General features: G+C 40.0%; 1 protein-coding gene and 1 long non-coding RNA gene across 5 annotated transcripts in view; one reads left to right on the plus strand and one right to left on the minus strand.

The window, feature by feature from the left end:
- Nucleotides 1-459: 459 nt before the first annotated feature.
- Nucleotides 460-14,087, minus strand: part of ppp1r16b (protein phosphatase 1, regulatory subunit 16B) — a 92,049-nt gene continuing 78,421 nt past the window's right edge. For 3 of the 4 annotated variants that reach the window (XM_082534238.1, XM_082534240.1, XM_082534239.1), the window contains exons 6-11: nt 13,126-13,250; nt 5,476-5,601; nt 5,294-5,369; nt 5,008-5,137; nt 4,559-4,706; nt 460-3,959 (exon numbers count right to left, since the gene is read on the minus strand). In XM_082534238.1, the coding sequence (XP_082390364.1) occupies nt 3,486-3,959; nt 4,559-4,706; nt 5,008-5,137; nt 5,294-5,369; nt 5,476-5,601; nt 13,126-13,250 (1,079 nt within the window). In that variant the 3' untranslated portion in view covers nt 460-3,485. The remainder of the gene's footprint in view (nt 3,960-4,558; nt 4,707-5,007; nt 5,138-5,293; nt 5,370-5,475; nt 5,602-13,125; nt 13,251-14,087) is intronic. The other variant, XM_082534241.1, reaches the window with a different exon arrangement.
- LOC309707123 lies at nt 3,892-5,308 on the plus strand. Its single transcript, XR_014276919.1, has 3 exons — nt 3,892-3,994; nt 5,097-5,152; nt 5,252-5,308. It is a non-coding gene; the product is annotated as an uncharacterized lncRNA (long non-coding RNA).

Below are 14,087 nucleotides of genomic sequence, written 5' to 3' on the forward strand. Positions count from 1 at the left end.
TCTAAATAAACTGGTGAACCTAAAGCCAGTGAATGAGAGGAAGTGCAAAAACAAAGGAAAGAAAATCTTTGAAGGAGGGAGCAGAACTCAGGCCAAGACCCTGACAGCTGTGAGATGAAGGACGGCACAGTCTCTGCTGGTCTCAGAACAGAAAGTCGCTGCAGACGTCAAAATACAGCAGACATCCAGAGCCAACTGTAGGAACCAGATTTTAAAGAAAATAATGGAGGTTTTGGTGTTTAGTGACCAGTTCAACTGTACATTATACATCTCTATATGAACTATTTATTATAGCTTTTTTGACATCTATCCAAAACCTATTTACCCATTTTCAATGGTTGTGATTACAGTGATTAAAAACAGAAAACGAAAAATGTTTCTTCTCATGTCCACAGCCTGCAGGAAATCTGAACTCAAACTGTAACAGTATAAGAGCTAAACAGATTCAGATTCACCATGTAAAGTTCTCAAAATATACATTTTATTCAAAATATGTTAATGTAACCATCAATATATTCCAGTAATTACAAAATCAGTAGTTTTGTCTTCATAATTTGATCCTTAAACACAAGCCTGGATCTGTGTATGTGATCACAAGTAACTTTTGAAACAGGCTACTGTCCCTTTCTGCGTCATACTGAGCAGTCGGTACTTTTCTTGAACAAATTCCTGTTCAGTTGGATTGAATTTAATTAATAAGGAAACAGGGTTGAACTTTTTTTTTAAATCAACTTGTTTGCAGCTACCAGAAGTAAGCTGCCTCATAACAAGATGACATCGCTGTACCTAAAATAAGGGAAATGGCAAACTGTTTGACTTCATTTCTACTTCCTCAAGTTGAGGTGAAAAACAAACTGACCATTGCAGAAAAATCATGCACTAAAGTTCAGTCATTCAGCTTTAAATGCACCACAGACACTGGTGTCTTAACACTCAGCGATATGTGGGTATGCACTCGACTCTGCAGACATTTTGGACTCCTGGGACTACTTGAGGGTCTACTTAATCGCACAGTCCCCCCCCCCCTTTGTACAACCAAAAGTCTGCTAACACTATTCACCCATATGGTTAACTGTAGTTTCCTATATGTTCATCAACAGTAACAACACAGACATGTAAATGCAAAAACATGGGAACATAACAGGGGGAGTACTGATACAAACATATTTACAAACCTGTCTGTACAAATACTCGAACGCTGTACAGTTGATGTGGTGAGGAAGAAGGGTGATGGCGTGGCATTACAGGTAATCACATTTTCAAAGAAGTCGGCCATCAGAAAGCTTCCCGCCAAACTAAATTATTTTCAACTCATGGAAGACTCTTTGGCACAAACACATTTAAAGGAGCTGTTACATTTAAGGAATAGTTTCGAATTCCCGGGTGTAGTCTGACTGGCTTCTGCAGGTTTGATGACAAGGTTGGTACTAAACTCCTTCTTAGTCTCCACAAATAGAAACTACTTGGCTTAACTTACCACGAAGACTCGAAACAAAGAGAAACATCTTGCTCTGAGAAGAAAACAAAGTCTCACTAATGTTTTTCACTTTTTTCCTGCCATGTCAAGGCAGGAAAAGGACGCCTGCAGTGTTAATGGCTTTATTGCATTTAGGTAAGCCTGCTCACGACACACTGTGGTTAGCGGTTCTGCATGTGCTTGTTTTAAACTAAGACAAGTGTCACTGTGAGCGCACCAGCTATCATCTAATGGTGTGGCAATGACCAGTTTTTGAAGACAGTGTAGCTAGTAAAGATCCAGACAACATATCAGAGTCTAGATTTCCTATTACGGAAGTCTGTCATTTACAATCTGACAATCCTGCAGAGATTTAAAAGTCTTCAAACAATAGCTCATTGTTTTGCCACTGCATTCCCGTTAGTGCATTCCTGCTTTGCTCTCAGACCCTTTGCTTGCTGTGGTGCAAACTGCTCAATATTTCTCAGACTACAACAATGTCTGATAGCAAAAATCAGAGTCTGGGTGTTAATATGCTGACTGCTGGCTCTAGCTCCTCTCATCAACTGTTTCTAAAATGATGAAATATTCATTTAATTCAGCAGACAAACCACTACATGTAGTACTGGGTTTTTTTTTCCTTGGGGGGGGGGCATGACACATTACCTGATATAACAGCCTGGGCTCGCTACATACCAAAGATTCTTCTGAAAACTCATTTTTCATTTACAGTAATCATTACATAACATACAGTTTCAGTTTAGAAGACAAATACAGTGACTCAGGGGAAGTAAAGCCACACAATGGCCACCAGGAAAAAAACAAAAACGAAACATAAACAAATAACACTGTTATTTGTAGTGACATATTCATGAATCCATCCAGTATGATGGCTGGTTTTGTTTTTTTTTTAATTACACGTACATAACGCAGACAGTAACCCTCATTTCATTTGAACCGTTCTTCCATGTCAGAAGGTGCTCAGCTGGGGAGATTCGTCTCCCCCCCACTAACTCACACACACTCTCCACACGCCATCCAAATAATAAATACACTCGACTTTAGAAACCATGTTTTTTCTTTGTTTTGTTGTTTTTTTTACAATTTACATTTCATAAATAAAACATGTACAGTAATTTTCAACCATGTTTGCTTAAATTATCTATACGAGTGAGCACAAAGTGAATAATGCATAAAACAAAGCACGACCTGTCAGTTTAGGTTCCACGTGAGAGGACGGTGAGGTGACGCATAGTTGACGGAATATAGTGACCGTTTCAAACACTAGTGCAGTACTTTTACTCTTTCCGGTTATCTCTCACTGTAGAAGTACACTTCATGAGTATTTTAACACTGTTTTATGGCATTCCTTTCCCTTACTTTTCCAGGCAGCATGTCAACACGGAAAGAGATGTCACAGATCTCCTTTTGCCATGTTTTGCATTTTCTCATGTGTTGTACTACAACAACACGGTGTATTACAAGATATCAGCACCCTTCCAGGATGACTGTCCTGCTTGTTTGAACATGACAAGAATGTGGTTTGATAACAAGATTAGTTTATCCTGGAAGAAATGCTGTTCTAATGAAATAATACCAATCTGTTTGTGGGGTAACAGACAAAGTTTCTTCCATGTGTGAAAGTAGAGGATTCAGTACCTTGCGATCTTCTCTCCTAATTCTAAATTTCTGTCAAAAAACACTCCCCATCCTCTTTGATTTTTAACAGGGAGAGCGGGACCACTTCTTGTCTTTACATTTGTTGTGTAAAGAGACTCCATGTATGAAAGGAATTTCCTCCACTTCTCAGCTGCACTTTAAAGGAGTTACGAGACTGGGAGGTGAAAGGAAATGTTTTCATACTTTAATCGGGCCGCCTGTCTTGAAGACATTTTTGAACCGGGAGTGGTGAAGGATGTTCAAAGACTTTCCTTCTTTCTTCTCCTCCCTTCTACACAGCCTTCCTTGCTTCCCTCCTCTCAGTGCAAACACTTCCTGTTCTGGTAACAGTCACATGACCGCGCACCAACTATGACACGCAGCAGCAGGTCCGCACCTTCGGCTGCTCCTCCTCCATAGGCTGCTTGAATTTGAGCAGGGGTGGGTCGCCGCTGGCTGGGGTATAATATACGGCGTTGCCATTGGAGGAGACCAGCGGCATGCGAGGATCCTCAGTGGTGGTTTTGGCATCAGTGAAGGAGTCTGTGGAGCCGTTACCAAGGTGACCGTTGAACAAGGGGTGGTTCAAGAGCTTGGCAGCAGCTCGCTGCTTTTTCAGCTCTGACAGAGTCTGAGGGCGCTCTTTTGGCCAGGCTTCCTCCTGGGACGGCTGGGTGGTGACAACCCCACCCTTACTGGACGTCGGTGTGCTGCCATTGGAGGGAGGCTGAGGTGGCATGGATGTTGTCGTGGAGATTAGGCCATTCGGCTTGCTGTTGCCTTCTTTGAGGATGGTGGGTAGGTTGGACTTGTCGGGCAGCTCCACAGCGACAACAGGCTTGACCTGCAAGACATCAATAAGGATTACTTTAATCCTCTGTAAGACTTTCTTTTAGCTCATTAAATACACAAAGGCCTGACTGTGCAGGGCAGATCAGCAAACTTTGATCTGCTGCCGAGGCTTACAAAGTTCAAATGAAATCAGATGTAAAGCCAATTTATTTCCTTCATTATAGAGAAAATCTCCCAACTGTTCAGAGTTATTTTGTGCCAGAGCAACATTTCTCTGAATGTCATCTGATAATCTGCAGATAATGTGTGTAAAAAGTTGAGGTTACAATAAGCAGCGGCGGCGGCAACAGAGTCTACTGATAATGGAAGACAGTATTTCAGTTTTTTTCTGTTGTGGGTTTCCTTTTGTGCAATTGCTCCTGGGTGCTGGAGGAAGTCCTCTGTCTGATTCATCCAAATGTGACATTTCAGCTTCTGAGTGGGAAGAATCATCTTTCTACCTGTGCTTAAAAATATCTCTCACACACATTATCATCTGACAGCGTGTGTGTGAGGGGGCGGTAAATTCCACCAAGCCACCCCCCACCCACCCAAAAAACCAAAGTTAGAACTGCATAGAGCTATTTATGTAATCCTTAAAAATAGTCTCACACTAACTACTTGGCTATTCTCCTGATCAGACTCCTTTTCTTTCTCGTCCTCGTCTTCCTTTTCTTTCCTCCACACGATGGCCTCGGTCTCGTACTCTTTACGACACAGGTTGTGTCTGTCCGACAAACTGGCTCGCCGCACCACTTTTCTGTGAACACAAGTGGAATTCCCAGTAAGAAAAAGCAGCTAGAAAAATAACAGCTTACCATATATGGTACTTTTACACATGAAAGTTAAAGAGCAGAAGAACTTATACACACGCTAAACTGACAGCTTCATTATGTCAGACATTATGTCATTATATCAGCGGAGGCTTCTATCCACCATTCTCCTATTAAATGTAAATACAGCTGTAAGTATACAGAACAGATGTTTTGTCTGTTTTCTAATTTCTCCAAATAACAAAGCCTGTAGTAGCCATGCTACCACCAACAGATGTCAGCACATACCCACGACTGCCTGCACTGGACGTTCGCCTGCACAGCGAGGTCTTGTGCTTGAGCTGTGACTTCATGATAATGTCGTGTTTGTGTTTCAGGTCCAGCAGGATGGCTCTGAACTCCTCGTCCTCACACAGATCTTAAAGCAACATGGGTAAAAGGGACACTGTTAGTAATGCTTAACATAAAAGTGAACACTTGGAAATGAGACCCTGCTGAGACGATACTTTTTTTCCCCTGAACTCATTACCAGGTGCACCGGACAAGTGAGTGCTACAGTATACTGTAAACATACCAATTGGAGTCTCCTCCAGGAAGGTCTTGGCATTGAGACTGGCTCCGTGAGACACCAGCAGCTCTGCCACATGCATCTAAAGCAGCAACAACAACAACAGTGGAAGCAATTTGTATTAATGGTTCCAGAAACCTTTGTGTGCGCCTGAGGCTCTTATCTCTTTCCTGTTGTGTTTTCCTTACCTGACCCCAGCATGCTGCAGCATGAAGAGGCTGCCATCCATCTGAATCTCTGAGGTCCACACGAGCCCCCCCCTCCAGCAGCAGCTCTGCAGCCTGCGCGTAGCCATTTGCTGCTGCGATGTGTAGCTGCAACAACAGAGAAGGAAATAGATTGTTTTCCCCCAGTGCTCAGGATTTACTGTTTGCATGCAAAAAAAATAATGTGAAATTCATACTAAAGTGGCAATGAACATGCCAAAGAACGTTATATAGTGGTAACTTACAATTGCTTACTATGTGAGACATTACACCTGCAAAAATCTACAAATAAAGTATTTTTTTGCTTCTAAGTTTAAAGATGTCAGTTTATTGCTGTGCATCTTCTAATATTATGTTAAATTAGATGTAGATTATTGTGGTCAATTCAAGGTCCTGATCAAATTAGGCTGAGCCTGCCTCCATGAAACAACCTAATCTGTTAATGTTAAGATATTAATTCTTGTCCTAGCCTCATAAAACTAGCCTGGAACATGTCATCACTCAGAGGGAATTTGTAATCTTGCCCGAGAGACCTATCCAACATACTGTAAAGAAAAAAAACGAACTGAAACTAATTTACCATTTTCAGACAACGAAACCTAAACCTGAAACTAAACTGAAAACAAACATGATTAAAGTAACCCACGCAAACACGGGAACAACATGCACACACCACACAGAAAGGCTCTAACCAGTTGGTGGAGTCAAACTCCACTGAGCCAACAGTGCTAACCCCTGCACCACCGTGCTCCCCAATAATAAAAACAATGTTTAATAATAAAGTAAACAGGTAGTTTCAAAAGTTCTAATCAATAAAAGTCTCAACAGACTGAAGGGCTCTGTCCCAGAAGTCTTTTCATCTTCCAAGGAACAACTAACAAATTCAGAGCCTGTCATCGAAGATTGTGAGCCTCAGTGTGATTAGTGTGAAGCTGGGATAAATAATTTGAAGCCTGGCTATTTACTGGGACCCGTGTAAAAATTAATGTGAGCTCGCCAACTAGAATATTTTAATAGCAACATTTTGTTAAAAATAACTTTTAATCAAATGGACCAATATGGCAAGGCCATGATGATCCACTTGGTAAAATAAATCCGCTTGGCATCTTTCTTGGCCTTAAGACAACAATTCTGACGGCTAAAGATCCAAACGGGACACAAAAAAACCCCCCAAAAAAAACCAACTTTTTTATTGCTTAGAGGCATAAAACAGATGATTTATCTATAAAAGGGCTTTACAGCAACCTAAGCACGATAACACACAAGCATCAACAATTTCCTCCAGTTCAGCAAAGGAGACCATATATCGTAATTTAGAAATCTTCTTTAAATAAAAGGTAACAGGAACAAGAAATACATTTTACAGGTGAATCAAAGCCCAGACTATAATCAGACATCCCAAACTCTGAACCTAAAGAAGCAAAAGGTTCAGGAGGAGCTATAATTGTGTTCTCAGTTGATGTTTAGAAGAAGGTAATGGCTAGACGGCCATTAATCTGGGTTAAACAGTGGTCCAGGGTTGACAGCCTGTTCAGCTGGTGAGGTTTAAAATACATATGCAGCTTAATGTCAATGGCATAGAAATGTCAGAAAAGGATGAATGATGGCAGATGAAGAAACAACATAGATAGAAAAATAATAAGGGACCCAGAACTGAACCTTGTGGAACTCCACAGGTTAAGGAAGCGATGTTAGAGTTCATCCTAACAGAGACGGTCCTATTAGATACATAAGTAGAAAACCAATCTAACAAAGAGCCAGAGATCAGATGAGAAAAGAGAAATAATGAAAAAATGCAAAGTATAATTACTCTGACAGAATCATCAAGTTTTTACACCAAGTCTTTTTCAGCATTTTGCTTATAAGAAATAGCAACTAAATAATGACCTAATTCAGCTCCACTTTATACATTTAAAAGAGAAGCAGCAGAATATTTGAGTGTCTCAAAGGTTCTCAGAGTAGAATATGCTTTCAACAACCTCAAAATGTTGTTTTAGGAGGAAACAAAAGCAAAAATCTTTTTTTCATTTTTTCATTTTGCTTTTTTAAATCACCAAACTGAAAATTGTTAATTTCAGTTTTTATTGGAACCTCCTTTGAATATTTTCCTTTCCTGGCCTTCAAATTACTGAATGCCTGAAAAAGAAAAATATAATATGATGGCAGCACTTGGCCTTTCATTCTGCCAATTTCTAAAGCCCCACACAAACTGTGGCTGTGAGGTTGAACAATAACAAACTGGTATAAAATATGTTTATTGCAACAGGGAAGTTGGCAAGTGGTGTGACATTCATGAAAGTCTGGTTTGCAGCTTCACGTGTCACTTACAGGAACTGTACTTAATGCTGTTTGCCTCTTTTGGTGAGACCGCAGAAGTAGGTTATGTTTGGGATAACAGAAAGCACCATCTATTCACCAGTCTATCTTTTGGAAAATGCCATCAGCATTCCAGAAGACCGAATATCGAATCCCAGCGTTCCTTTATAGGCATCTAAAGGCCGTGAGACATGCAGAATTAGCTAAAGGAAACAAGCTAAAGTTGTCTAACATGCCATAAAAATACAACTAAGGAACACATGAGTTTAACAGAAAACATCACTGTAATTGTAAACCAATGTACCGGTGCATCCCATCAAAGAGTGGTTACATTGATCAAAACTAAAAGACAGCCTCCTCATTAAGGACAAACTTCCTCATCTAAGTCAGTGTCAGATGAGGCTGAGGACGACAAGTAATAATAGGACAAACCTGAGGCAAATGAAAAGATCATTAGCATTAGCCAAATGACAAATCTGACCTTTTGGCGGGACTGGACAAAAAGCCGCTGAAAACATCTAAACTTGATCTAATAACAGTCTGTCCGGCTTACTGAGACGTTTCACTCAAAACCAGAAATGTCAACCTCATGCTGACAGTACAGGTTAAGCCGGGGGACCATCAGAGTCTTTGCTGAGATTTTCGTTCCGAAACAAACCGGTGGACCGACACTGGGCAACACTGCCTGTGTCACCGTGCCAAAAGTTTCATAATGTCAGCATACTGTGAGCACTCCAGTTCCTCCCACAGTGCCACCAGCAGCATGTCCTGATTTACCCTTCCACTGGTCAAACGCATGCCGGGACAAGTACTCTCTTGTCTTCCGTTTTCACCCACAATCTAACGACATGCAGCTAAATGTGTGATTAAAGGACTGAAATAACCTCCATCGCCATATCTTAACTTAACAATGCGTTTCACTTGTTATTTCCAGTCTGAAATGCTTTGTGTACATGTGAAACTTCACTCGCCTCACTCATTCTCCTTCACAAGGCTAAAACTATAGTTTTCTTAAAAATAAACAAAACCTGAGATGACAGTAATTGAAAAGAGAGGACTGCAATAATAGACCCATAAGTTAGGAGGCAGGCGCCAACGTGGTGCACTTAAGAAACTGCTCATCTACTGGGATTTTCCCTCACAACTGTCACTGGGGTTTACAGAGAATGATCTGTAAAAGTGAAAAGTGAGTTCTCTGGGTGAAAATGACTCATCGATGTGAGAGGTCAGAGGAGAATGGCTAGACTCCTTCGAGGTGATGAAGGCAAGAATAACTCAATTAAGCACTCATTACAACCAAGGTATGCAGAAGATCACCTCTGAACACTCTGGTCCAAAACTGGACAAAAGCAAATTGGGAAAAACATCCACTGGTCTGATGAGTCTCAATTTCTGCTGTAACATTGCGATGTTAGGGCCAGAATTTAAGCAACATGAACGCATGGATCCATCCTGGCTTCTATTATATAGTAGAACAGCATTATAGTATATAGTTCAGGCTGGTGGTGGTGATGTAATGATATGGGGGATATATTTTTTGGAACACTCTAGGCCACCCATTACTACCAATTAAGCATCATTTATATGCAGCAGCCTGCCCAAGTATTGCTGCTGACCATATCCATCTCTTTATGACCACAGCATACCCATCTTCTGATGGCTTCCCCCAGCAGGATACAAAGCTCAAACCATCTCAAACTGGTTTCTTAAGCATAACAATGAGCTCACTGTCTTCAAATGGCCTGCACAGTCACCAGACATCAATCCATCCACAACCAAACCACAGAGAAACATTTCCAGCTAAATCTACACAAGGAAGAATTAAGGCACTTCTAAAGATATAAGGAGGTGTGTCCAGTGAGTGTATTTTTATATATAAACTTTGTGTTTATGTGTCCTTCGTCAGGTTTATGGCACAGAGAACAACATGTGACACTTGTTACTTTTTTTTAATAAACTTCCAACAAAAATGAAAAATATTTCTCTTGCTTTGTGACTTCTGTCTGAAGTCACAAAGCATACAAATCATTGTGCCTGCACATCAAAACAGGATCATAAAAATGCATTTCACTGGAAAACAAAAGATTAACCTTACATAACTTCCTGTCAGTTCAGGGTCTCTTCCTCTCATCTGTGCCAGGGATTTTAATAAGGCATGCTCTAGTTTGCTTCATCGTGCTCGAATGAAGATTAACAGGATGTAGAAAGCAAAGGGACAAGCAGCTCAATCACACAATCTGTAGTAAGACTTTAAAGCTTAACGGGGTTATTTTGGGATACTACTATCCCCTAGCTACTTCCATCCAGTGATCCGTCACTGTGTTTCCCCCGTGTAGCTAAATACCTAATACATAATAAAGACTTCATTAAGGCATCTGACATTATATGCTCTACTCAGTAAATTATGTGCTAATGATTTTTTTTGTACCTTGCTTGACTTTTATTGCATCACTGTACTAAAGTGCTAAACAAAACAAATTTAGGGACTTATTAGGTACACACAATCCTCGCGTACCTTTGCACTATGCAGCAAAGCATAAAGACATGAGGGCCTTTATTAGTTTTCATTCTCTTGTCTACTTAAATCGCTCTAATCACACTTATGCATCAAACTTATAAACTTTAGGGGTTGGCATAAAACGCACACAAAAGGCCAACAGGAGCACACACGCTACTGAAAACCAAATATCCAATCTGACCATGTTTTCTTTGATGAAATGCTGCTTTTATGTTTCTTGTCATCTCTTCCCGCTCCTCTTAAATGCAATTTTATCATCACTACAGGTTTACTGTAATCTAACATTTGTTTAAATAATGACTGCAGGTATCCTGAGCATTCATAACTGGAGCACTCAGACCATTTAAAATCATACAGCTGATTTGTCTTTAAAAAATTATAATGAGGCTCTAAATGCCTGATTAGCTTTGGAGGTTTTACGGCCTCGCGAGACAGTGTTGCAGAGCACATGATCTTTAAAAGGTGAATCTGTAATAAAGACGGTCCACTGAATATTTACACACCATTTGCTTTTTTCCCCCTCTTTGTTCAGACCTGTGACGCCTGATATTAACGCGAGAGGTTTGTCTCTCTGCAGCACATCTGGAACCTGGTGGGTAGGAGGGTTCATTTCATGTTTAGCTCTCTTATCTTATTTTATTTCTAACTGCTTCCTTTTCAAATGCTTTTTCTTCATTTCCTATCATACGTAATATTAAAGAAGATCAAAGTTTCCAGTAATGAGGTCAGTATATATCCAAATAATCCCTATGAGCCAGCAGCTCAGGCTTCACGCAGACTGCTTTAAATGAGCCAATTCAGACAGCTTTTTTCTACTGGCTGTGATGTTAATAAAAACGCATATCCCCAACATGGTCATCTCCGCCACACAGGTCTATGTGTGAGCCAAGAAGCCCTAAGGGTAACTATGGGGGGACAGCAAGCTGTGTTGAGCTTAAAGTCAAGAGTTTTCCAGTGTCATGATGGTGGCTCTGCTCTCTCTGTCTAATATTTTATACATACAAACTGTTGAGCCACACCTTACTAACGCATGAAAGAAGCACTGCTGAAATTTGGCTACTTTCAGTTTGTGATGCAGAAAACGTGTTTATGTTCTTGGTGCTAATCTGCTGCTGAGCCTCTTTTATAGCTGCTGGAATTACAGCTACAAGAAAAATGAAAAACAAAATCCATTAATTACATACTGAATACTCATTCAGTCAATAAAAATAATTTCATTGCTGACTAAACTAAAATGATTTCCATGTCTCCTTTATTATGCTAAGGGAGAATCTCAGACCTGAACACAATGAATAATTTTCAGTATTTAAACGTGTAAAAGGTTTCCCAGCTCTAATGTACAGTTCATTTTAGAAACAAACAGCAGTATCAACACCGGGCCGAGCATTAAAATACATTATGTATATAATTTTCTCTCGTCTTCTTTGCAGCAACACGGTTGCATTTTACTGATATATTTTTTATGTTCTTTATAGCTCTCCATCTTCTGTTCATCTGATAATATTTCTGATTAGAGTAGATAATGCTCACTTGAGCCATTTAGCTCTGAAGAGTGAAATGATGTGTAAACACCAACTTTTCCGTGAGCCTGCACGGATTCTGAAGAAGGAAGCAGCTTGGGTTAACAGAGAAAGTTGATCCCGACTGAGGGTTTGGGTTTTGTCAAGCCAGCTTGGCATGTTGAACTTGCTTTGCAGTCTATTCATCTGCTCATTTGCTATGCAGATCTTCTGTTTATATGAGAAACAGAAGAAAGGAGGGGAAGATGAGAGGGAAGCAAACATCTGAACAGAAGAAAGTTGCTTTAAAGTGTGCTACAACATCGTTTTTCTTTCCTCAGACAGTGGATAAACTGAGGCGCTGCACCAAGTCCCAGTGTAAGATGAATCAGATGAATTTTATAAATGTGTATCATCCAAAACTACTCTTGCAGAATCCAAGGGTAGAAATATGGAGCCACAAATGAGCACAATAGGACCACTTTAACAAGCTTACATGGAAAAAATGGCTTCAGCCCAGGAAATAATATTAAAATCATTTCCTCTTTATTGCACCAAGATTTGTTTGCTTAGATAACCCAACAAAAATAGCAAGAAAAGGCTTAAACCCCAATATTAGAAACCTCCGGGTGATTCACCAATGGAAGAAGCCTCCAGAGCGTACAGACAATTAAAGCAGTGATATGGCAACACACTAACTGCATGGCTGCAATGCATGCATATGTCCACCCTGCTAAACTTTCCTAATCTTTGAATGTAGCAATCTTAATATCTGCTTTCCCTTTTTTAATAATATAAAAACATTTTGTCTGAAGAGCAAAAGCAGTGGCTGTCGTCCAGATGATATCACAGTGAAGATTTTAACCTCTCAAGACAATTTCTACCCTCATCTATGGCAGACTACTCTAACAAAAGCTACCCGCAGTAACAAAACACTTGTAGCTAATTTAAAGCCACAGTCAATTATATCTCAGACAATGTATTGTGGAGCAGCTACAGAAAGGCAGCTGCATTAGCTGCCTATTAACACCACACACAGAGCTTAGCTTTGCCAAATTAGTGCACCATCACTGAGTAACCTGAGCACATAAATCTGCCACTTTACATCACATTTTACATTAATCTAAGTGTATTTATGCAGTACATGCAACCAATTTTATCATTTTAAGCGAGCGCATTCTGTTCCACATAAAAGGAATTAAATGTTTACAATATTAAAGCAGCAAGAACTTCAGTGATGCCGTTTTAAACTGAGTTTAGTTGAGATTTTTAGAAGAAAATCAAAGCAGATAAACTTACCAGAGTAGCTCCCTGAGAGTCCTGCTGGTTGACCTTTTCTCCTTGACTCAGCAGTTCCTGAATGTCTCCTATCATCTTCCTCTCCGTCGACGCTCGCGTCTCGTTGATCATCTCCTGGGTGATGCCTGTCAGTCAAACATGCAGGCAGAGCAGCCAGAGTTAATCGCAGGGGAGTTTGGTCCTGACACTTTTAATATATAACTGCAGCCTGAAATGGACAGTTTTTGATGTGAGGCGAAACCCACTTGGGTATGATACCTCTGAGACACGTACCTGAAAATAAATGTAAAAAGTTAGTAAAGCCTTCTTTAAACTGTAACGTCTTCTTTTTATCTAAGGAGGATGTTTTCTGCCAGCAAAGCAGAAATAACTGCTTTTTGTTATCTTAGTTTGATAATATTTTAAATAAATGGTATTTGTAATATAAAAAAAAAAAACTAATGCTAGTGTTGAAGGTGAATTTAATCTTCACATAAAATTTTTTAAAATGCATTTATTTACTGAAAATCAGTGCAGAGCTGCAAACATTTGGACTTGAGCATCTGAAAGTATAAAGTGACCATTTTCTGCAGGTAGCAGAGTAGTTTATTCTCATGCTGGCTGTCCTTCCATGTCCTGGCAAAGAGGTTTGTTTGCAAAGACGGTTTGGCCCAGGTGTTTCTGGATGTCACTTCCCCTCTAAATTCCTCGTTTAATCCATCTTCCTGCTGCCAGGCAGGGCTAAATACTGAGACTGCCACACTTCAGCAAAGAAGTTATCCTCCTTCGGCTCAGTAACATTCAGCGTTAATTGAAAGAGGTGTCAGTCAAGACTGTCTCTTGTATTCTTGCAGTGTAACTATCAAAATATGTGAATTAACCTCAGAAGAGATCTGGAGCACAGGGTCAAAATATCTACACAACCAAAGTAAACACCCTGCCCTAATTTAACAAAAAAAAAAAATTTAAAAAAAAAGGGAAAT

This window comes from Aulonocara stuartgranti (assembly GCF_965226115.1).
Source record: "Aulonocara stuartgranti genome assembly, chromosome: 5".
In the NCBI taxonomy this organism is placed as follows: Eukaryota; Metazoa; Chordata; class Actinopteri; order Cichliformes; family Cichlidae; genus Aulonocara; species Aulonocara stuartgranti.